The following is an 18,277-nucleotide window of genomic DNA, read 5'->3' on the forward strand; positions in this document are numbered from 1 at the left end:
TATCACGATTTGATGCAAGGGAAGGGGCTGTATGTTGGTGACTTAACAGGTCTACAAAGCGGTGATAGCGGTTGCCTCTCGTTTGTTTTGTGGATGACAGGAAGCCATAACCTAGAAGGAGGATCGGACGAGTGGTTCGTGCATGACTTCCTAAAGTTCCTGGCCTCTGGCTCATCGAGGGGGCTTAGGAAGGAGGTTGTGCGGGCCATGCCTTTGTATAGAGTGGGTCCCCTGAGAGACTTTTGGGCGGTACGAAGGTACTTCGTACGGATACTTCAATGTGCCTCGGGCAAACGGCAGGGCCACGCGGGAACTTTATCGATAAGCAAAGTCCCGCTTGGTCACAGCACCTACCAGAAACTCGGCGGGATGAGTTCTACAATGTAATTCTGAGCATTCCCGACATTATAAGATTCACCGCACTCGGCGGGTTCGGCGAGAAAAAAACCTACTCCAATGGACAAGCCCAAGGAGCCTCCTTGAATAATCCGGTCGCGGTCGCCCATGGGCTAGTTGAGCAATTGAACCCCAGCCAGAACGATGCCGGGCGATATCTACCAAGCCGAACCTGCGCGGCCACTGCCGGCCGAGGAGGCCCGAGAGCAGCAGCAAGCCCACCAACAGCAGAATGACGGAGGCCCCGTCGCGCCGTCCCTTCCGAACTCCACTTCAACACCGACCACGGCTACTACCGGCCGCCCGCGAACGGCGACGGGCGCTGCCGAGATTGACGAGACGTTGAGCCATCCGGGCTCAGTCCGCATCAATGTCAAGGGCGCCTTTATCGTCGACCAGGAGAGCGCTACTCCAACCAGCACCAACGGACGCAGCGGATCGCCCGGACATCACGAGACCAAGGACATCCGTTTACCAAACCACACTGCCGTGGTGAGCCACATCGCAATTGATGTAAGGAGCTCTTCCAATCCATTTCCTCTTCTCCTGTGCTCAGCTGCGCTTTGCCGCGATGATGTCATTATGCTTGCAACGGCCAAGATGCAGGCACCTGAGCTGATACCTTTTTTTGCGTGTCGCAGATTGGTGGTTCACTTGCCAAGCTTGTTTACTTCTCGCGTGAGGCACATTCCGCCGAGCCCGGGGGGCGCCTCAACTTTTTGAGCTTTGAGACGGACCACATTGATGAGTGCCTCGAGTTTATGCGCAATCTCAAGTACAAGCATCAGCGGCTCAATGGAGGCGGGGATGGCTCATCTAGTCCGCGCGGCACTGACCTGTGTGTGATGGCGACGGGAGGCGGTGCGTACAAGTACTACGACAAAATCCGTGACGTACTTGGGGTAGATGTGCTGCGGGAAGATGAAATGGAGTGTCTGATTATCGGTAAGAAGCTCATTCATGATCAAACCGAGGGCAGAATGGCTGACTCCATGCATGCAGGCCTTGACTTCTTCATCACAGAGATACCCCGTGAAGTCTTCACATACTCCGAGGCGGATCCGATGCGATTCGTTCCGTCTTCGGAAAATGTATACCCTTACCTACTTGTGAACATCGGCTCTGGTGTGTCATTTCTCAAAGTGTCCGGCCCGCGTGAGTATCAGCGTGTGGGTGGCACATCGCTCGGCGGTGGCACGCTCTGGGGCTTGCTCAGCCTGTTGACGGGTGCACGCACCTTTGACGAGATGCTGGAGCTCGCCTCGCGAGGGGACAATAGCAAGGTGGATATGCTCGTGGGCGATATTTACGGGTCCGACTACGGCAAGATCGGGCTGAAAAGCACGACGATCGCTAGCTCATTCGGTAAAGTCTTTCGGAAGAAACGACAAGCCGAGAGCGAAGCCGAGGATAGTGGCGGCCTGCGATACAAGGACCAACACCGCCCGGAGGGCCAACAGCATCAACCACCACATGCCAGAGACGGCACCGCAAACGGACCTTCCCCGTTCTCACACGATGATACGCAGCCCTTCTCGTCCGCTGATATCTCCGTCTCACTTCTGTACGCAATCTCGAACAACATTGGCCAAATTGCGTTTTTGCAGAGCCAGATCCATGAGCTGTCGCACATTTACTTTGGCGGGTCCTTCATCCGGGGCCATCCGCAGACCATGAACACGCTCAGCTACGCCATCAAGTTTTGGAGTAAGGGCGCGAAGCAGGCCTACTTCTTGCGGCACGAGGGGTATCTGGGCGCTGTCGGCGCCTTTCTAAAGAGGCAACCTCGAAACTGGGGGCGAAGGGGCAGCTTCGTAGGCGGCAGCAATGGAGGCGATGCTTCGGGCGAGGGCGAAATCCGGTCCGGCCGGGGGTAAAGCCTGGAGGATGACACCTCTGGCATCTGTTGGATTCTCATTCGGTTTCCGGCATGGTGCGAAAGTAGTAGCGGGCACATAGACTCTGGTTGACATGGGGCGGTTATCAGCGAGCTGGCGTTTCTTGGGAGGAATTTAGCCATTTATGTTATATGTCCAACTCATTTGCTCAAATCACTACCCTTGTGCATCGCGGTCCTGAGGGGATTACTACCTACTAATATACACAGCACACCAGACATGGATGACTGAGCAGTCATGACTCCTGAGAAAGCCCCATGCTTTATCAGCACATGTCTCTTATTAATAGCATCCAAGCAAGGAATGGGATTCCCGCTCCTTTCCGTGTCTCCAAATCTACAGAGTGTACCTTGCATGATCACATCGTACTTTCCACCTCGCTGCAATGCGCGGATATGAGTTGAAAGCGACAACCTGGACATCTAGAAGGATCATGCCACCAGGTATGAACTCACCGTTCCTTCCTGCTCATCTTTGAGCCCAATACTCCGCCGCCCATCCTTCCTTCCTCTCGCCGAAGAAAGGGCCACCTATAAACCCCCCCCCCCCCTTCTTCCGACCGATTTCCCTCAACCCAAACGCACAAATACACACACAGCGCAGGACAAAATCATGCACTCAGCCTCTTCCTCCCCTTGGCCCTCCTCCGCGCAAGCGTGTTGCGCCCGTGGTGCTTGCTGTTGGCTATTCTACTCTGATACGATTGAGACTTGCACCAGCTGCGTCAATACGTGAATTGAACCCAAGATGCGTCTATTTATCAAAGACTCCTATTCCCATCTCCCTCACCATTGCTCTGCCTCCCCATGTGCGCGGCCGTGATGGAACAGGCCACTGGGGTAGGTTGAAGACTCTCCTCTTACATAGAATCCGGGCTTTATCTCTTGTCCACAAACCTAGGGATCGCCTCACACATTCCCTCGCCAGCTGTCGCTTCCAGTCCGGAATTCTGTGTAGCAGCTCCCCCCTTCCTCTTGGCAGGTTGACTAGCTCTTCACCTCCTCTATATCGGTAGCCATGAAACAAGAGCTTCAAAGACAATACTGTTATATGATATAGCTTTCGATTCCCCGTCTTGTATCAGAAGGCACCCTTTTCTTCTCTTCTCCCTTTAGACTCCAATCACACGGACTTGACCGCCTCCTTGACCTCCTCCACGGCGCTAGCTGCCGGGGCATTCTTCTGCGACTGGTGATAGAGGGTAATACGGGTTACCTGGACGATGCCAACCATGCCAAGGAAGAAGTTGACGGCCGCAAGGCTGTTGAACTTTGTCAGCCCCGTCTCTCTCTGGAACGAATAAAAAATAGGAATTCTTGTTAAACGTACAGATAGTTCTTGGGCTTGATAATCAGACACCACCTTGTCCAGATCAAGCCGGTAGCCGTGAGCGCCGCGTTCTGCGTCAGCGAGAGTTTCTCGGCGGGACGCGCAAAGTCTGAGATGCCCGCTATGACGAGGGCCCACTTCATCACGGGCGCCCTGCATACGGACGGATTGCAGTTAGCATGCGTGCCAGTTTGCGATGTACAGACGGCGGGTATCGGGATAAGTACCAGAAGTGCACCGTCTTGAGGCCTACGGGGCTGTTCCACATGCGCTTGGCAAATGATTCGCTCTCGCCGCCCGCCGTCGTGCTCTGGAAGCGGGTTTGCTTCGGGCGGAAGAATTGGCTGGCCCGGAAGGCTGGCCGGGCAGTCCGGGCAGCCCGGAAGAAGGTGCTTGTTGGTGACATGGCTGGTTTTGAATCTCTTTCTGGGCGTTTAAGGCGTCGCGGTTCCAATATGACTATGCCGATGTTCCGCCGGACAGGTCTAGGAAAGCTGTTGCGGTATGCTGGTCGGCCGGACCTGGGCGGGTGTGGAATTCGGCGTTCGTGATCAAGTTTGCCTTTTGGGTACTCCGGTCGTCGGACAGGCCTCAATTTCCTTGGATAGTTGGAACCAGTGAAATAGGCTAAAACGAGCGCATGTTAGTCAGAAGGCTAGCCAGAGGTTATGCGATACGTACAATGAGTGGAGAGGACTGTACGTCTCGACGTTGTCACCGAGCACGCGGAATGGAAATTCTGCAATTCCTCGCCAAAGAGCACCGTACGCCCGATGATGATGACGCTCGGACACACGACAGCAGGTTATGTGGGCCAGTTTGGGTTAACCGCCAGTTTGTTGGGGAACCCGGAGATAAGTATTCTGGTCCGTGCGTCATTGTGCCAAGCCCACTGGTGCAGCTCCAGCCTCGTCTTGATCAGCCTCAACACCACTTCTTAAGCCTCAGCACATTCCTCCCTATCGCTGGATCCAGCCTTGGCCCGGTCAAAGCGACGTCGTCAACGACCAATTGAGCAACCAACCCTGCCGGACACTGATCGATAGCAAAGCCAATCGAAAATGTCGGGCAGATATGCTTTTGCCAAGGGCCTGAAGGAGCTCCGGTTCCTGTTTTGCCAGACGGCAGAGCACAGCTCAGCGACGCGGTGCGCTCAAATGCCAATGACCAATGCCATTGCCAATTTTGACGTCGAGACTGACGGAGCATTGTCGCGCAGGTCTTTTCTCACACGAGCGTATCCTATCATGAAGAAGAACAACCCGACGATACCGATCATGCTGCGGGAAGCCCAGGGCACTCTCCCAAGAGTTTACGCGAGATACGGTCAGCAAGCGCTTTCTTCTCTCGGTGACTTCCGAGCGCGAGTGAACTGACAACTGTGGTAGAGTATGGCCGGGAGAAAAGCAAGACATTAGAAGGTATGGAGAACCCGACAGGGAAGGCTCAGCATGGAGTAGAGCTAATTGTTGAGCTGCAGGTCTCTCGGACAAGGAGATTGAGGAGGCTGTTACACAACTTGTTAAGAACGAGGCATAGCGCTTGCCGCAATGAAGCAAAAATAAGCTGTGAACATTCAGTTGGGCCGGCTGTGGTGTCTATAGTAGTGCGGGCCAAGGAGAAGCATCATGCAGGGGCATCTGGATGAGGCATACTCCATCGATGAAAGCTCTCTGAAGTCTTGACAGCCGAAATAAGTACAGAGCCTCCTCAATGGTTAGTAGCTGAGCTGATCTCGAGAGAGGTGGGCATGATGGGAACGTCCTGGAGGCCAAGGAGAACGAGCATTGTTAGCAGGTGCAGTATACTCTCTATTTGTATGTAAATGCTCCGCCCGCTATGCATGATATGTAAATACAACTACCTTCTAATGCAACAAAGGGCCCTTGTGTTCGATCACAAGCGTCTCCAAAAACCAGCCACAACATCGGCCACCTCGCTCCCCTTGCTCATGACCAATTCGTGGCCGCAGTCTAGCACTACCGCCTCAAACCCGTCCTCACCCAGAACCGCCGTGGCATCATGTATGAGCTCCTCCTTGACAATTACGGGATCCGTCGCCCCTAAGACAAAAAGTATCTTGCCTCCCCGCAAGCCCGGCAAGTCGTCCGTCGCATCCTCCCAACCGACCCGTTCCCTTCTCTCGGCGAGCAATTGTCCCAGGGCGGACCACTCCTCCTTCTGATCGTAGATAGGCGCATACCGTATGCTGCTCACAAAGGCAGGGATAAACCCTTCGTGATGCCTCAACTGCCAGGCCATAACCGAAGAAACCGTATGACCCGGCCTGCGCGCCAGCAAAACCGCATTATCAAAGCCTTCCCCACCGCTAGCATCACTGTCTTTGTGCTTCTTCTTCTTCTTAGTGCTGCTGCTATCAACCACCTCACTAGCCATTTTCGTCTCACTAACTCCTGCGTCTCCATCCTGCTTGGTGGGCGAAAGACGCCTCCGAACCAGCGACTGGAGGACCCGATCTGGCAAGAAGCCGGTCGAATACAACAGCCTGGTCTTCCAGCTCACATGCTCGGATCGAATCAGCCCACCGCCGGCCACGACGACCAGAGACCGGACCATGTGCGGGAAATAGCGCGCAAAAGGCACCGCGAGGGCGCCCCCTAGCGAGTAACCGACCAAGTGGAACCCGTCGGCGCCAGTCCACGACAGGCGTGAGGATGCCAGGGCGAGGAGGATTTGCGTCGTGTAGAGGCGCATGTCGTAGGGAACGTCCACGGGCGTGTCGGAATACCCTCGCCCGAAGAGATCAAAGAGCATTACCCTGTATCCCTTGCTCACGAGTGCTTCGGCCAAGGTCCCCAGCGCCAGACACGGGGTGCTAATACCGTGCAGCAGGAGGACTTTCTCGCCATCCTCGGGGCCCCATTCGAATACCTTGATGCATCCGTAGGGAGTCTCAACGTCACGGCCGCCGGGAAACACATCGGGCGGGTAAGGAAGCGCGGCAATTTCGGCGTTTGATAGGATCGAAGGATGGGTCTTGCGCGGAGATTTGATGCATTGCGCTCTCCGAGAGGGTTGTCGTAAGAAGTGGGCAGCGATGAGTCCGGCCGAGAAAGCCGCGGCTCCGAGCGTTATGTAAAAGCCGACCCCGGACAGGTTTGGGCGGAGACTCAATGTCGAAGATGGCATTGATTTGAGCTAGGTAGGTGAATTGGGCGGGTAACTGGTGGGAGAGATCGCGAAGCACAACCGCTGAAGGGGGTTGTAAAATGGCGAGGACGGCGGGGATGATCGCCGAACCTCGGCATCAATTGCAGCACCGGGACGGAGAAGCGGGCCCGTCTCGGCAAAAGTCTTGGCCAAATACCACTCTCGGCCCGCTCGGCCGCGGGGATGTGGTTTTGATGTCGAGAAAGAGGTCATTGCCAGGGAGCTCGCCGTTCGATTCGCGTGAACATTGCCAGATGATCATATCGGGTATTCACCGACAGGGCGAGGACTCTCTCCAGCGAAACCGACTGGAAATCGTCCAGGCAGGAGTTCGAGACCCTTGTAGACCCGGCGGGGTAGTGTCAACCCCCACTTACGGCTCTAGGTAGGAGTTAGGGGTAACCCCCATCACTTCTCTCTCCGATAGAGCTCCTTCAGCTTAGCAATTTGCCGCCTCACGATACTCTTCTCCTTCTCGGCATCGGTATCGGAGAGCTCAAGCGAGAAGGACGGCCGACCTGACCCGTTCATATCCTTGACCAGCTTCCGGGTCGGCACCCGTTCTCCGGTTGAAGATCTCCGGCTTTCGGCCGCGGTCAGCCATGGCCTTGAGAGATGGTCGGAGGGTGACGGTCTGTGCCATGCTCGTCCGCTGCTGGGCTGTTGTTGTGTCGAAGCAGGAGGTTCCAGAAGTGACAAGTAAGCAGAGTGGTGGTCTTGAGAGGGCAGCGGCCGAGAACGTTGGCTGCGGAAAAGCCTCGACATGATGGAGATGGATTGCAGCACAGGAGGATGTGTTGAGGTTCCTCTCGGCTAGAGGACTGTTTGTGAGTAGGAAAAGACACTGAAACCTGGGGTTGCGAGTCGACCTAGCTCTAGGTAGGTGGCTCTCAGACCTTCATAACACCAAAGCTGGGTTAGGGTTATGCGTCTGTTTCTGCTGGTGGGTTTCCCGGGTCTAGATCACATGGATGGAACTGAAGTGTTGAGAATAAATTGCACGAGATCTCGGGCTTCGATGGTGCATATGTAGGTAGGTATGCAAACTATCACAGTTCGCCACTCCTCTCAGCTTTGGATTGCCATCAATGTTGTTACGAAGTACAACCCGTCCACAAGCATTGATTCGCTGCAAGTGTTGTGAGGATGGAACGGAGTTTCGACGACAGGGGGCGGCTCAAGCTCCTGCACAGTGCACACCCACTGGAAGCCCACTGAACCGGCCCTATTGGCCTGCTCAAACACGCTGCAACACCCCACCATCTGCAAGGCTGAACTGTTGGAGGGAACAAAAATTCCCGAGCTCCAAAGGCTGCACTCCAATCAGACAGTCAACCTGCCAACCATCGATCTGCATTGGTAGCTACCAGGGCAACGCTTTGGAGCATCCCCAAAAACAAAAGAAGAAAACCTCAAGCGCACATCTACCGGCCCGGCAACGGAATCATGGCCGAGCCCGAGAGCACCACCGCCACCACCTCGGCGTCACTGACCTTCAGCCGGCCAGTCTTCGCCAAACTCTCCCCGCACCCATACCTCCTGCGCAACCTCTCCCCCGCGGATGGGCAGCCTGCGACGCGCACAAACGGCCGCACGCCGCGCGAGGCCCGTCCCGTGCAGATCAATGTGTCGTCGCTGTCGCACGCGCACGGCAGCGCGCTGGTGCGCACGGGCGACACGACCGTCATCTGCGGCGTGCGGGGCGAGATCCTCCCCGTAGGGCAGATCCCCCAGTTCCGGCCGCCTTCTTCACAACAACAACAACAAGAACAAGAACAAGAACAAGACGGCAGTTCCGCCGCGGGCAGGAGGGAGCTCAAAGAGTACGACCTGCTCGTGCCCAACATCGAGCTCGCCACGGGCTCCGCCCCGCAGTTCCTCCCCGGCGTCCCGCCCACCCCGCTGGCGCAGACGCTGTCTACGAGGGTGTACTCGCTCTTGCATGCCACGGGGTTGGTGAGGGCTGAGGATTTGAGGGTGTGGTATATGCCTCCCGCTGCTGCTGCGGAGGGGGAGCAAGATCAAGGAGGCAGAATGGAAGGGGTGGAGGGTTCTGGGGAAGATGAAGAGGCGAGGGAGCAACAATTGGTCGCGTACTGGGTGTTGTACATCGACTTATTGTTTATATCATTCGACGGGAACCCGTTTGACGCGGCGTGGGCGGCGGTCGTGGCCGCGTTGAAGGATACGAAATTGCCGGCGGCGAGGTGGGATCCGGACCGGGAAATGGTGGTTTGCTCGCGGACCGAGACGAAAAAGTTGGATGTAAGGGGCTTGCCGGTGGCGTGCAGCGCGGCTGTCTTTCTGGAGAAGGAGCACGGCGAGCCGGGCGAGGGGAGGCATTGGCTGTTGTTGGATCCAGATCGGCTGGAGGAGAGTCTGTGCAAGGAGGTGATTACGATGGTGGTGGATTGTAGCGACGGAGAGGCCAAGGTGAAGAGCCTGGAGAAGCAGGGCGGAACGGTTCTCGGGAGGGAGCTGATACGGGCCTTTGCAGGCGTTGCGGAGGGGAGATGGAGGGAGGTCAAGGAGGCGATGAGGTGACGGCCATCGAGCTCCTGGACGGAAGAACAATCATCTGTAAAAGTCTGTACCCAATGGACGGTCTACGAAGCCCCAGCCTGTGTCCGACAAGAGGTTATCTCAAGGGCGTGGCACCCTTGGTTGTGGTTGTCACGACGCAGCATGCTGGTCCCGGCTTTAGCCGTACGATCCCAGGATAGTTCTTGGCGACGATGCTTTTCTCAGGCTACCGTCACGAAGCTCTGGGAGCAGGCGCTTGAGATTTATAAGGCACGGAGCTTTCTGGGACTCAACTGCTTCATTCTTGAGGCAAGACTAAGAGGATCTGCCCTGTCCTCTTATTTACACGATCCGTGAGAAGAGAGGTTGGCGGGATATCAATGGAGATGCAATCGCTAGGAGGGGAGCGGAAGAGAGGGGCGGGTAGAGGAGATAGCGCAAACGCCGTTCCATTACAGTGCACACAGACACAGACAATGGGCCTCGGTCCGGCCGAATAAATGTGTCAAACCTTTCGAACCGCCCTTACAGGTAAATTCCAGGGCGGTAGATACAGGAAGACAGAGTCTATCTGCCACCCAGCTTATGAGGGCCTAATGAAAGGCCCTCTCCCGTTCGCAATGCCGTTGAGGATGCAGCGATGCGTGGTTTGCCGAGTGGTGATCGTGAGAAAGAGAAATTTCGAACTCAAAAAGCGCTGACCACTCCTTTTCCTGCCTCCAGCTGACAGAACTGAGGGTCCGTGCGTTGTTGGTCATTCCGGACCAAAAATCTGCCGAATGCTGGTTCCACCTCGCAACTTCAACTTCGTTCAAATTTCTGCTGCCTACGACGCCTTTCGTCTGCTAGCCATTTTCCAAACATCTCTCAAAAGTCAGCAACTCCAGACCGTCTCTACCCTAGTGCTGTCCCCAGTGCTTATGACGATATGGAATCTGTCAGCGACACCTCCTGGGATGTCGTCATCTGCGGCACTGGCCTGCAACAGTCATTGCTTGCTTTGTGAGTCGCGGCATAACCGCCTAAACACCTTGGTCTACCCGGCTGACTGACTTAGTCTCACTTCTTCCTGAAGAGCCCTCTCGCGGTCTGGCAAGAAGATTCTGCATGTAGACCCAAACCACTTCTACGGTGGCGCCGAGGCGGCTTTCAGTCTGCAGGATGCCGAGTCGTGGGCCAACGAGGTATCCGCAAAGGATGCGGGCCTCTTCAGGTCTGCGTCCGTCGCCAGGCATGAGAGTGCTGCCGGCTTGTCCTCCCGCTCCTACTCCTTGGCGATGGCTCCAACCTTGATTCATGCCCGCTCGGCCTTGCTCTCACAGTTGGTCTCGTCCCGTGCCTACCGCCAAGTCGAGTTCCTCGCCGTGGGATCCTTCTTCATTTTCAGGCTCCCCCAGGATTCCGCCCAACAGCCTGCCTTGATTCGCATTCCATCTACTCGCGAAGATGTCTTCGCAGCAACCACAATTTCAAGCAAAGCGAAGCGAGGGCTTATGAAGTTCCTCAAGTTCGTCCTGGACTACCAGAACCCGCCGCAGCTGGAATTGTGGCAGTCGCATGCCGAGGCCCCGCTTACCGAGTTCCTGCAGCAAGAGTTCAAGATGGACGCCGAGTTGCAGACGTACATTGTGACACTGACGCTTTCGCTGAATGGCAAAATTACCACCAGAGACGGGCTGGCTGTCATCCGTCGCCATCTCTCGTCGATGGGCGTCTATGGACCAGGGTTCGCGGCTATCTACCCCAAGTGGGGAGGCCTCTCCGAGGTTGCTCAGGTATCGTGTCGAGCTGCTGCAGTCGGCGGAGCTGTGTACATGCTTGGAGCCGGTGTTCAGGCAGTGGAGACCGCCGGGGATGAGGTCAAACTCGAACTATCAAGTGGCGATACTGTCAAGACCCGGATCCTGGTACGCGCCGACGACAACCCGAGCGAGCAAACGGGCATCAGTAGGCTGGTGGCAGTAGTAGGCTCGCCGCTGACCTCAATGTTCGAGGTCGTTGTCGAGGGAGCATCGCGTCCTGCGGTAGCAGTCGTCGCTTTCCCCGCTGGTTCACTCTCAACCCCAGCTGGTAAGGCGTCTGAATACCCGGTTTATCTGTCTGTTCACTCCAGCGATACCGGTGAATGCCCCGTCGGTCAGAGTAAGTTCTTCATGAATCTCTTCATGCATTTCGAGTACCCTGATGATCACCATTATGAATACTTATCTACATTGTCTGAGCTACGGCACTGACGTAAACTACCTCTGACATTCTGATGTACTCTCTTACATAACCCGCTTTCGTTGCTTCCGCTGAATCGGAGCAAATGCTGACCGCAGATCGCTAGATGTTCTCTATCTTACTACGCTCTCGACTCCGGATTCCAGACAACTCCTAGAAGAGGCACTAGAAGCCTTTGTTGGGACCGCCGGGGAAGGCCAACCCGCCCAGATCCTGATCCAGATCCGTTATGAACAACTTGCAGGCTCGGGAAGCTTTCAACCAGAAGGCCCGGTCATCACTTTTCCTAGTCCTTCATTCTCCCTCTCCTTTGACGACTCCGTCCTGGAACCTGTCCAGCAGGCCTGGAAAAGGATAATGGGCGATGCAGCCGCCGAGTCAGACTACATGAGTTTCGCCGACCGAGAGGGCGCAATGGATGATGATGATGTATACGAGTAATCCGGACAAATGGTAAGGCTTGGTTTTAATTTTTTCGCGATACCACCAGATTGGCTTCAGGCCGCTGTTCAATGAAATGCAATACTATTTGATTGTATCTTAAGTCCAGTCGATTGTTTCTATAGGGTTAATGTGCCATCCTTGCTGGCTAGCAATCAAGAATGTTTCCATATCCTCGACCATCCGGTTCGACTCTTGAATTCTCGAACCTGTCTTCCACTACCCACGAAACTCCCTAAGCCGTTCCCTGATGCAGCAAATGAATCCGAGATCTGAGAACAAAGCCGTATAAATCAGTGTCAACGCCAGAAGCCTCCGATATGAGCTCTCGTGTACCTGTGTCTGGATCTCCTCGTGTCGTCTGATCCCATGCATCATCAGGCACTCCAAGTCATCAAAGAGTCCAACCTAACCGGCCACCCAAGGTTAACGAAAGGACCCAGGGTCATTCAATCGCCGCCGACTGCTCATAGTCGCCAGAAGGAACCATGACGTGTTCATCTCTCATATCCTTCAACTCCCGTTGAGTTTGGGGTTGTACCATTCATATTTTCTTGCTGCAAGTCCGCCGCAAAACCCCGCAATGCTATATCAACAACCCTTGCTGAAGAACAAGCAACGGTCATCTGGGCTAACGACCGGCACGCTCGTTCTAGTTATCATCATGACCGGGCATACCCTCCATACCTTCACCAGCCCTACCCGCCTCAGGCAACTGAACCCCGAGCCGGATAGTCCCAAACGCCTCGTTAGTATTATGACCGTCCTGCTGGACCTTGATCATGTTCTTCGTGGCGAGAGAAAGGACATGATAAAACGCCTGTGCAACCGTCTCGCGCTGCTGGTCGCCCGGCTCAAAGAGATGCTCGAAATCGACCCACTGCCTGTCATCGTTGTCGTCTTCTAGAAGGTAACCTTTCGCCCGCGCAACGTCCTCGATGAAGCCCAGGAAGTTGCGTCCCTCGAGGTCCAGGGCGCGCCGCATCATCTGTGAGGTCGTCTGGCTCTCTTCGTGGGGCGGCAGGACAGGGTCGGAAGAAAAGCCCTGCGCGGAATGGAGGAGCGCGAAGTTACCGTCGTCTGAGCCGAAGATGGCGGGCTGGTCGCTGAAGCGCTCTATCTCGAGTTCTGGCCCGATGGGATTAATATGGCTACCTCGGCCATGGAGTGGGCTGGCGCTGACGCGCCTGCTGGGCGGCTTGCTGCCGCCCCTGACTGAAGAGCTTGGGGCCAGCTGGGAAGAACCGCGATTCCAGGGTAGATCGGACAAAATGTCGTGGTTGGAAGAACCCGCACGTCTGCCGACTTCCACAGGGGGAAGATTGGCCTCATCGTCAACAAGGAGAAGATGGGCGTCATCGGACTGAACGTGATGCTGGTCCTGGTTTTGATCGTCGGGTCCATTGCTTAGACGAGGCCGGACGCGACGCTCTGCGTCCTCCTCGTCGAGTTCGAGGGCTTCTAGGGCTGAGCGGCGACGGCTGCGTGGGCGCGTCTCTTGGCCATCGGGTTGGTCAATGAAAATGCCTAGCAGCCGGGCTTGTAGCCCCTGGTGGGCAAATTGGACCGAAAGCGGGTGGGAAAGTCCGGGCACACCAGTGGGAAGGCCAACGCCGGCGATGCCGCGGCCAAAAACCAGGTTGAAGGCATTTCTTCGTGCTTCAGCAGCGGTGGTTGCACGGCGCCGCTGGATGGCCTGCTCTGAATTGGCAAGATAATTCGTGGACCATGATTTGAGTTCATGACGGGAAACCCTGGTCTGGTCGTCAGGTGCTACGACCGCACGACGCCGACGGCGCCTAGCGCGCTCTGAAGCCTGGGTAAAGACCGCTTCATCTTCCATGGCGAATTCCTCTTCTTCTCGCTCTATCTCAGGTTCCCTCTCCCGTTCTTGCTGCTGCTGCTGGATTTGTTGGATGAAAACTGGCGGGTCAGAGGCCATGGAGTAGGTGCCACCGCTCATCGGGACATCACCTTCGGCATCGAAAGGCAAAAACTCCTCTTGTTGTAAGATAGGTGCATCTCCGGCGGGTTCTGGACGCGGAAGCCGAGGCAGCTGAGGCTCTTCAGCAGCCGGAATGACGTTACCGTCTGCGTCAATCTCGATGCCCCAGTCGTCGAATGCCTCAAGTTCCCGCTCCTCGTCGCCAAACGGCAGCAGTTCGTCGCCAGCCTTGCTAGGCGTCATCGTGCCTACCCTAAAAGCTCCTTCCGCCAAAGGGTTTTCGCCAAAAGATGCTTGCGAGAAATTGAAACCACCGAGAACAGAACGATTTGAGCTGGAGAAAGAGTCATCGAGCTGTGGCGGAGAAAGTTGAGACGAGGTCTTGCGTGAATTCTGACTGCCCTGTTGATGTACGACTAGGTTGCCGTCATCGTCAAGTTGTAAGGTTGGAAGGTCGATTCTGAGTTCGAACTCTGGATCATCTTCCAGGATGAGTTCCTTGCGTCTTCGATGAAGTTAGCCAGCAGGTTCAATGCCAGCAAGGGAATTGCCAATGCAATTCGTACCTGGATTTTCCCGCATGCGGATCAAGGGCCTTATCACTGCAGCCCAGCGCGTTGTGGAATGCCCTCATCTGGGCCTGGACTCTTTCCGCGTCGGTGAGCACATAGCGGCACTGCTCTGAATACACTCGCGAGACCCCATAGAGCAGGGTGCCTTGGAGACGCAAGGCGATGGGCGCCGCAGGCTTGAGGATGGTCTCGCATGCCTGCTTCACGTTCACGGCTTGGATGTCCTTCCGCGATATCTTTCGGTTGGTGGACCGAAGGCCGATTGTGGACACGAGCCTAGATACGTATGAGGCTATTCCGAATCATACACGAGCGATGACAGCTACCTACCACACCGTTGTAACGCCATACTCCCGTTTCGTAAGAACTAAAACATATCGTTAGCATTCCTGTCATGCCTCTGTGTCCGGCGTAAGATAAAAAGAGCCTACTTTCGTGACTGTAGAACATGGCGGCGCCCACGCAGATGACTCCTTAATACCGGATGCTCCCGAACCCCTGAAAATATGCCAAATATGAGGATGCCCCACGATGGGCAAAATAGCGTTGAAAATTCAAGAATGATAAGTCTGGTATTGAGTAAAATATTGGAATAGGGTCTGGTGAAATTGTTGCGGTCGAGTTCTGGACGTGACGCGCCCTGACGCGTCAAAGCCCCGAGCGTGATAGTGTCGAGGTGACAGGCCAGGCCACGCTAAGAGGAGATAAGGTGAGAGTGAAGGGAAGAAGGAAAGAGGGAGTGGACTCCTTGACGAGAATTCTTGAATTAATCAAGGCAGTCCCAAGCCTTCCATCTGATGTCAGAGGTTGGTCCCCGCTAGGAAGTCGCACCCCAAGAGAGAGCGCTCCTTCCTGGGCAGCCACCAACCAAGCACAATTGCAGGGAAAACGGATGTCATGATTGAAAGTGCAAACCGAGTTAAACACCCATGCCAGCGTCCAGCCTCAGCTCGAATATACCATCAAAGCGACAAGACTCGGAGACCCCTACCGTTCGAAGTCAATTTTCCACCACTCACCCAGCATTGGAAACATGAGGACAGCCATTGTCATACACAAGGAAACACGGCTCTACTATCTGTCTCCATGGGCCCCGGGCACAGATGTCCAAGCAATAGTCTGGATGATCTGGGGAAAGACATTGCCTGAGGTTGAAACAGGGAATCTTCTCCCTTCCCTTTTTTCTGCCCCTGAAGACACCGGTCTAACCAGAGACACTTCGGGGTCTAACGAGAGACTCACAGGTAGGTTATTTGAGTTCAACAAGCAGAGCCGCACCGGGATCAAGGACTTACTGAAGGGGACGTTGTCCAGGAGAACTTGCTCGATAGGCTGGTCCGGGGGGTAGGGTAAAGACTGTCCATAACCTTGCCTGGGTTCCAGTACAACCAGACACCGACGGGCAATAACGGTCCGGGTAACCATCCCAGGTCATGATTAAGGCTTCGCCGAGGTCAATAAACCCCCTTTCCTAAGTGGATTGGTGCGGTGAGGTGAATGAAGGCGGATGGAGGTCCCACAAGCGATGACAACTCATCCGATTACCGACCCCGCTAAATGCGCTTTTGGACGGAAATAAACGCGCCAGTGACCCAATAAGTTGACTTCGTATAGCAGCGAGTGAGACACTTTGGCTTTCAATGAGGGGAGGTGCTGTCTTCGTCGACGGAGACAGGAGAAGGAGTGGAAACAATGTGAAAAGCGGGCCATTACAATAAGGCGGCCAATCACAACCCGAGTTCGCGCATTTATCAGCAACCGTCGCTTGTACGCCATCCCTCCTCCACTTCGTACAAGTGGCATTGAACAGTTGAGGAAGACACGGAGTTGTCGGTAGCTGGTCTCGAGGAGCATACAAGCAGCATCCATCTCAGCTCAGCACGCATTCCATTCCCTAGTTAGCCCTTCTTTACCGGGGGTTTGACTCAAGGAGTTGCACAACCCATCTCGCCGCCACTTGTCCTTCCCCCAAATTTCTCTCATACTGAGTTGAAAAATAAATCCTCGATCTGATGCCGTCCTGATAAGATGACATCTCACTCGGACCTCTCCACCCTCCCGCCGGAGGTGCGGGACCTGATCCTCGCCTCATCAGAAGAACACGGCGTCGCCTTCCGGGCGCGCACCGCCTACACGCACCGGACCTGGGCGCGCACCTATTCCTGCCTGCCCGAGCTGCTCATCCAGCCCGAGTCGCTCGCCGAGATTGAGCTTACCGTGACCTTGGCGCGCCGCTGCCGCCGCCGCCTGGTTACCGTCGGCTCCGGCCACTCCCCTTCGGACCTAACGTGCACCTCGTCCGGGTGGATGGTCAACCTGGACCGCTTCGACCGCGTGCTGTCGCTCGACCCGGAAACGGGTATCTGCGTGCTGCAGTCGGGCATCCGTCTGCACCAGCTCACGGCCGCGCTCGACGCGGCGGGGCTGGCCATGCCCAGCTTGGGAAGCATCAACGAGCAGAGCATCGCCGGCGCCATCAGCACGGGCACACATGGTAGCAGCCTGCGCCACGGCCTCATCAGTGAGAGCGTCCTTGCCTTAAAGGTCACCATGGCTGATGGCAAGACGAGGAGTTGCTCCCCCCAGGAAAGGCCCGAGCTGTTCCGTGCCGCTCTGCTGTCGCTTGGCGCGCTGGGCATCATCACTGAGGTGACGTTCAAGGCGGTGCCGGCGTTCTCGCTGGCCTGGAGTCAGACGATCGACATGGACCAGAGGCTGTTTGCCACGTGGGAGGGGGAGTTGTGGCGGCAGGCCGAGTTTGTGAGGGTGTGGTGGTTCCCTTATATGAGGCGGGCGGTAGTGTGGAAGGCGGACGCGGTGGACAGGAAGGATTTGGAGGAGGGGAGGGTGAAGCATTATGAGCCGCCCACGAGCTTTCAGGATAGCCGGCTGGGGTACGTGGTGTACCAGAATCTGCTGGCGTTGGCGAGGTGGTTCCCCAGGATAACGCCCTGGGTCGAGTGGTTCGTTTTCGGGCTACAGTATGGTTTCGGCAACGGGGAGAGCACCCGCGTCAGCGGGGTACAGCCGAGCCACAAGGCCTTCTTGCTGAACTGCCTCTACAGCCAGTTTGTCAACGAGTGGGCCATCCCCTTGCACAAGGGTCCGGAGGCACTACAACGTCTCGGAGCCTGGCTCAACAGGCTGCAGCCCGGCGACCCGGGCTATGTCGACCACCGCATCCCGTTCAGCGCCGAGGGCCTGTGGGTCCACAGCCCCGTCGAGGTCCGCGTGAGCGACACGACCGTCAATTCCAGCGCCGCCAAGGGTAACCGGCCGTTCCTGGATATCACGCCCGACGACGGTCCCGCGCTGTATCTCAATGCGACCATGTACAGGCCGTACTTCAAGGACCCGACATACGAGGCTACCGAAAGGTATTACCAGGCGTTTGAGTGGCTCATGAGGGACCTCGGCGGCAAGCCACACTGGGCAAAGGCGTTTACTGTCACGCCGGAGGAATTTGCAAAGTGGTATGGGAATGACTGGGTGCAGTTCTGCAAGGTGAGGGACGAGGTCGACCCAGAAGGCATGTTTGTCGGCCCATGGCACAGGAGGTATCTCCTTGGGGCCGTGGATGCGCAGCGACTTCCACTGGAGGAATCTGGCTTCGAGCTGAAGCGGGCGAAAGGTGGTGGTTTCATGACTACGGGGAGGCAACCCTAGTCCGTAGCGGCGGTGAGTGGGTAAGACGCTCATTCGATGCGGAAGGGGTGCGTCACGATGTCGCCGGTTGGTTATTTCAACTATCGGCAACTGTCGAGGGAGGACGGAGGTTC

General features: G+C 56.0%; 9 protein-coding genes across 9 annotated transcripts; 5 read left to right on the forward strand and 4 right to left on the reverse strand.

Moving 5' to 3' along the window:
• The first annotated feature begins 343 nt into the window (after window positions 1-343).
• On the forward strand, window positions 344-2,624 carry N656DRAFT_783733 (fumble-domain-containing protein). The gene is made up of 3 exons (XM_064816021.1): window positions 344-909; window positions 1,038-1,341; window positions 1,399-2,624. The coding sequence occupies exons 1-3, from the start codon at window positions 541-543 to the stop codon at window positions 2,271-2,273; spliced, it is 1,548 nt and encodes a 515-aa protein (XP_064666339.1). The 5' UTR covers window positions 344-540; the 3' UTR covers window positions 2,274-2,624.
• A 382-nt stretch (window positions 2,625-3,006) lies between these two features.
• N656DRAFT_783734 (UPF0041-domain-containing protein) lies at window positions 3,007-4,432 on the reverse strand. Its single transcript, XM_064816022.1, has 4 exons — window positions 4,305-4,432; window positions 3,851-4,250; window positions 3,624-3,776; window positions 3,007-3,555 (listed from the first exon to the last, which is right to left on the reverse strand). The coding sequence occupies exons 2-4, from the start codon at window positions 4,027-4,029 to the stop codon at window positions 3,417-3,419; spliced, it is 471 nt and encodes a 156-aa protein (XP_064666340.1). The 5' UTR covers window positions 4,030-4,250; window positions 4,305-4,432; the 3' UTR covers window positions 3,007-3,416.
• A 149-nt stretch (window positions 4,433-4,581) lies between these two features.
• Window positions 4,582-5,539, forward strand: N656DRAFT_783735 (NADH dehydrogenase, alpha subcomplex, subunit 2). The gene is made up of 4 exons (XM_064816023.1): window positions 4,582-4,770; window positions 4,843-4,949; window positions 5,012-5,044; window positions 5,104-5,539. Exons 1-4 carry the CDS (start codon window positions 4,685-4,687, stop codon window positions 5,160-5,162), a joined length of 285 nt encoding a protein of 94 aa, XP_064666341.1. The 5' UTR covers window positions 4,582-4,684; the 3' UTR covers window positions 5,163-5,539.
• N656DRAFT_801472 (alpha/beta-hydrolase) lies at window positions 5,520-6,773 on the reverse strand (the record flags this gene model as incomplete). Its single annotated transcript, XM_064818128.1, has 1 exon — window positions 5,520-6,773. The coding sequence occupies one exon, from the start codon at window positions 6,771-6,773 to the stop codon at window positions 5,520-5,522; it is 1,254 nt and encodes a 417-aa protein (XP_064666342.1).
• Window positions 6,774-7,019: 246 nt separating this feature from the next.
• Window positions 7,020-7,849, reverse strand: N656DRAFT_783739 (uncharacterized protein). Its single transcript, XM_064816024.1, has one exon. The coding sequence runs from the start codon at window positions 7,557-7,559 to the stop codon at window positions 7,203-7,205; it is 357 nt and encodes a 118-aa protein (XP_064666343.1). The 5' UTR covers window positions 7,560-7,849; the 3' UTR covers window positions 7,020-7,202.
• A 391-nt stretch (window positions 7,850-8,240) lies between these two features.
• N656DRAFT_792256 (ribosomal protein S5 domain 2-like protein) lies at window positions 8,241-9,338 on the forward strand (the record flags this gene model as incomplete). The annotated part of the gene is made up of 1 exon (XM_064817057.1): window positions 8,241-9,338. The coding sequence occupies one exon, from the start codon at window positions 8,241-8,243 to the stop codon at window positions 9,336-9,338; it is 1,098 nt and encodes a 365-aa protein (XP_064666344.1).
• Window positions 9,339-10,110: 772 nt separating this feature from the next.
• On the forward strand, window positions 10,111-12,307 carry N656DRAFT_373890 (uncharacterized protein). The gene is made up of 3 exons (XM_064809425.1): window positions 10,111-10,319; window positions 10,393-11,459; window positions 11,647-12,307. The coding sequence occupies exons 1-3, from the start codon at window positions 10,246-10,248 to the stop codon at window positions 11,979-11,981; spliced, it is 1,476 nt and encodes a 491-aa protein (XP_064666345.1). The 5' UTR covers window positions 10,111-10,245; the 3' UTR covers window positions 11,982-12,307.
• A 326-nt stretch (window positions 12,308-12,633) lies between these two features.
• On the reverse strand, window positions 12,634-14,948 carry N656DRAFT_771501 (uncharacterized protein; the record flags this gene model as incomplete). Its single annotated transcript, XM_064813864.1, has 4 exons — window positions 12,634-14,431; window positions 14,493-14,774; window positions 14,829-14,865; window positions 14,930-14,948. The coding sequence occupies 4 exons, from the start codon at window positions 14,946-14,948 to the stop codon at window positions 12,634-12,636; spliced, it is 2,136 nt and encodes a 711-aa protein (XP_064666346.1).
• A 1,578-nt stretch (window positions 14,949-16,526) lies between these two features.
• On the forward strand, window positions 16,527-18,164 carry N656DRAFT_717125 (L-gulonolactone/D-arabinono-1,4-lactone oxidase; the record flags this gene model as incomplete). Its single annotated transcript, XM_064812182.1, has 1 exon — window positions 16,527-18,164. One exon carries the CDS (start codon window positions 16,527-16,529, stop codon window positions 18,162-18,164), a length of 1,638 nt encoding a protein of 545 aa, XP_064666347.1.
• Between the last annotated feature and the right edge of the window lie 113 nt (window positions 18,165-18,277).

Source organism: Canariomyces notabilis, assembly GCF_033297395.1.
Source record: "Canariomyces notabilis strain CBS 508.74 unplaced genomic scaffold N656scaffold_29, whole genome shotgun sequence".
Taxonomy (NCBI): Eukaryota; Fungi; Ascomycota; class Sordariomycetes; order Sordariales; family Chaetomiaceae; genus Canariomyces; species Canariomyces notabilis.

Coding starts and splice junctions, on each gene's coding strand:
- N656DRAFT_783735 (XM_064816023.1), top strand. CDS start 4,685: ATGTCGGGCAGATATGCTTTTGCCAAGGGCCTGAAGGAGCTCCGGTTC. Junction 4,771..4,842: donor GAGCACAGCTCAGCGACGCG/GTGCGCTCAAAT, acceptor ATTGTCGCGCAG/GTCTTTTCTCACACGAGCGT. Junction 4,950..5,011: donor AAGAGTTTACGCGAGATACG/GTCAGCAAGCGC, acceptor CAACTGTGGTAG/AGTATGGCCGGGAGAAAAGC.
- N656DRAFT_373890 (XM_064809425.1), top strand. CDS start 10,246: ATGGAATCTGTCAGCGACACCTCCTGGGATGTCGTCATCTGCGGCACT. Junction 10,320..10,392: donor CAACAGTCATTGCTTGCTTT/GTGAGTCGCGGC, acceptor TTCTTCCTGAAG/AGCCCTCTCGCGGTCTGGCA. Junction 11,460..11,646: donor TGAATGCCCCGTCGGTCAGA/GTAAGTTCTTCA, acceptor GCAGATCGCTAG/ATGTTCTCTATCTTACTACG.
- N656DRAFT_783739 (XM_064816024.1), bottom strand. CDS start 7,559: ATGTCGAGGCTTTTCCGCAGCCAACGTTCTCGGCCGCTGCCCTCTCAA.
- N656DRAFT_783733 (XM_064816021.1), top strand. CDS start 541: ATGCCGGGCGATATCTACCAAGCCGAACCTGCGCGGCCACTGCCGGCC. Junction 910..1,037: donor TGAGCCACATCGCAATTGAT/GTAAGGAGCTCT, acceptor TGCGTGTCGCAG/ATTGGTGGTTCACTTGCCAA. Junction 1,342..1,398: donor AATGGAGTGTCTGATTATCG/GTAAGAAGCTCA, acceptor CCATGCATGCAG/GCCTTGACTTCTTCATCACA.
- N656DRAFT_783734 (XM_064816022.1), bottom strand. CDS start 4,029: ATGTCACCAACAAGCACCTTCTTCCGGGCTGCCCGGACTGCCCGGCCA. Junction 3,777..3,850: donor CTCAAGACGGTGCACTTCTG/GTACTTATCCCG, acceptor GTCCGTATGCAG/GGCGCCCGTGATGAAGTGGG. Junction 3,556..3,623: donor ATCAAGCCCAAGAACTATCT/GTACGTTTAACA, acceptor AAAGTTCAACAG/CCTTGCGGCCGTCAACTTCT.